This window comes from Aplysia californica, unplaced genomic scaffold, assembly GCF_000002075.1.
Source record: "Aplysia californica isolate F4 #8 unplaced genomic scaffold, AplCal3.0 scaffold01565, whole genome shotgun sequence".
Taxonomy (NCBI): domain Eukaryota; kingdom Metazoa; phylum Mollusca; class Gastropoda; order Aplysiida; family Aplysiidae; genus Aplysia; species Aplysia californica.
In genome coordinates, this window is record NW_004798835.1 from 61,321 (window position 1) to 63,945 (window position 2,625).

General features: G+C 46.1%; 1 protein-coding gene across 1 annotated transcript in view; it reads right to left on the reverse strand.

The window, feature by feature from the left end:
• LOC100533433 (voltage-dependent calcium channel type A subunit alpha-1) overlaps positions 1-2,625 on the reverse strand; it is a gene marked incomplete at its 5' end in the record, with an annotated part of 54,455 nt that overhangs the window by 48,955 nt on the left and 2,875 nt on the right. The window contains 1 exon segment of the mRNA XM_035973625.1: positions 1,043-1,134. Within this exon segment, the coding sequence (XP_035829518.1) occupies positions 1,043-1,134 (92 nt within the window).

The following is a 2,625-nucleotide window of genomic DNA, read 5'->3' on the forward strand; positions in this document are numbered from 1 at the left end:
GTAGGAGTGAGAAGTCTGTCTACTATAGCCTCAGTCTCACAAAGCTATTTGTGACTTGTAGGAGTGAGAAGTCTGTCTACTATAGCCTCAGTCTCACAAAGCTATTTGTGACTTGTAGGAGTGAGAAGTCTGTCTACTATAGCCTCAGTCTCACAAAGCTAGAGGGTGAGCTGTCATAGTATGGTTCGTTCACGCTGTAAGGTAAAGATTTCTTCTTATTCATAAAAAGCCAGGCCATTCCCAGCTGGTTAGCAAAAGAGAACTTTACCAAAAAATGTCTCTCATCTTGTTTAGCTTGAGATTACATTTTCATCACTCAAAAAAAAATCAAATGAAAAAATTCTAACGAGATTTAAGTCACTATAACATTTTGTAATATATTTTCAAAATCTTGGAACATTTTTTTCTTCTTTTTTTTGGAAAGGGGGGGGGGGGGTAGGGTCCACTGTTTATGACAGCAAAGACACGTTATGTTCTCCAAAACTGATCTGTATCTATGGCGGCTATCATGTGTAGTCAGTAGTCATGTGTAGTCAGTAGTCACACGCTGTGACATATCCGACTCTGAGATATGAAGGCAGAGAAGAAAGAGACAGACAACTGAAAAGGTTCTGGGAGGGTTGAACAAACTCAGGAAATCTTGAGGCAAAGGAAAAAAACTCAAAGCAAAGAGAAAGAAGAAACACAAGATGCTGGGAGCCCGTGAGGTACACCTGAGGGCGTGGCCCTGACAGATGGACTGACTCACCTGTCATGGGGACGCACAGGTGACCACAAGTGACCCCAGGGGGGGGGGGAGGGGAGGGAGAAGCAACACCAGGGATTGGATGATACCCCCCCCTCCTCTTTCCCCAGCATGCCCCGCCCTCCCACCAAACCCAAGGACAAGAGAGGAACAAAGGAAAACGGAAAAGAGGCAGGCACTGGGCAGTCCCAAGTAAGCCCCGCGTCATTCAGTGGCCAGCACAGGCCGCCTGCTAAGCGCTACAGGATCTCTACCCTTAGACCTTTGACTTTTTCCCCCCGGCCAGTGTCCACTCACTCTGGATGCCATTGACCAGTTTGAGGGGTCGGAACACTCGCAAGGAGCGGACCGCGGGCTGGTCGAGTGAGTCAAACATAAAATCGAGAAACCTGTGATCAGAGTTAAAGCCAAAAGAAAAAGAAAGAATAAACAAATCAATGAGGCATGAACATTTCAGTCAGTTCTTCAACTCAGTACCCATTTTTTCAAAAGCGTGAATTTAAAAAACAAAACAAAAACACCATGGAGAGATTATAGTGGATCTAGTCAAAAGTCATGTCCCCACTCCACGCGCCTGTCCAAACCTGGGCTTTGTTTGACGGTTACATGGAAGCGATTTCAAAATTGGGAAAAAAACAAGGGGGGAAGTTGAGGGCTAGAAAAATGTATCAAAGGGCTCGGGCTGGTTGGGGAGGGGGGGGGTGTTGCAAAAGAAAGGATACAAGGGTGGGGGGGGGGCATCGTATCGGAGAGAGGACTGTCGCTGACCTATCTGCTGACCTCTGAGGCCCTGCATCTCATTAACCCAGTTCATTATGCATGTGTGTGACTCACTGACACAGATATGGGTCTGAGCAGAACCTCCGACATTGTCCATCTGACCTGACCTGTAAAAACACAGACTTCACCTTCAGTTAAGGACCACTTGCAACACTCGGAGTGGTCTTCTTGGGTCGACCTGCACGTGGGTGTACTGGGACTGATCCAGTGACGTAATGGTGCTGCCTCAAGCGGACAATGACAGAGTGTGACACTGCAAGCCTTCTGGCAACTTCTCGGGCTCCAACTCCATCCCGCAGCCATGCCATAGCTCTGGCACCATCAAAGTCTCTAAGCTTTTGTCTCGGTGGCATGTTGATGCAATACTCGATTTGGCTCAAACGGCGGCTTATATTGCCACCACAGTGAGCACAGTTCGAGACCGTACGTCCGTTTATCACGTGCACCAGAAATTTTAACTGAAAAATGTCCGCGATGTCGCACACAAAATTTGCCAGGGATTTCCGTGCTGCACGTGGTAGTTTTGCCCTTTCGGAAGCTTTGCAGTCCACACAGGTGACCCATTAACATTTTCAGAGCAAACAATTGTGAAACATTCCTTGCTGTATTTTTGTCGGATTTTTTAAAAAATCAGGGGTGTCTGTCAAGGTGGTCCTTAACTTATGTTGAAGTCTGTACTACTGAGGACAGGTGGGTCGGACATTGTCCATCTGACATGACCTGAACATACTGCTGAGAAGGACAGGTCGGCCCAGAGGTTCTGGCACTACCCACAGACGGCTGAGTCAATGTCTACTTGTGAAAATCAACAAATATCATCAAACGTTCAAAGCCAAATTTTACAAACATGTCGACATACAACAGCTCGAAACCCCAGTGTTTTCTTGTCATATCTCCATTTTTTTAACATTGAAAATGTGACTTCTTCTTCAGCTCACTCTTTGTTATGAACTGTTTTCGCTTTTATTAAAAATGGAGATAGGACAGGGACACACCGAGGTCTCGAGATGTTTACAGTCATTAGGTCTAGTGTGAGGTTCTGAATCGAGAAGGCTAAGTCTGGGGAACATGGTCATTAAGATAAAGAATACTGTTATTAT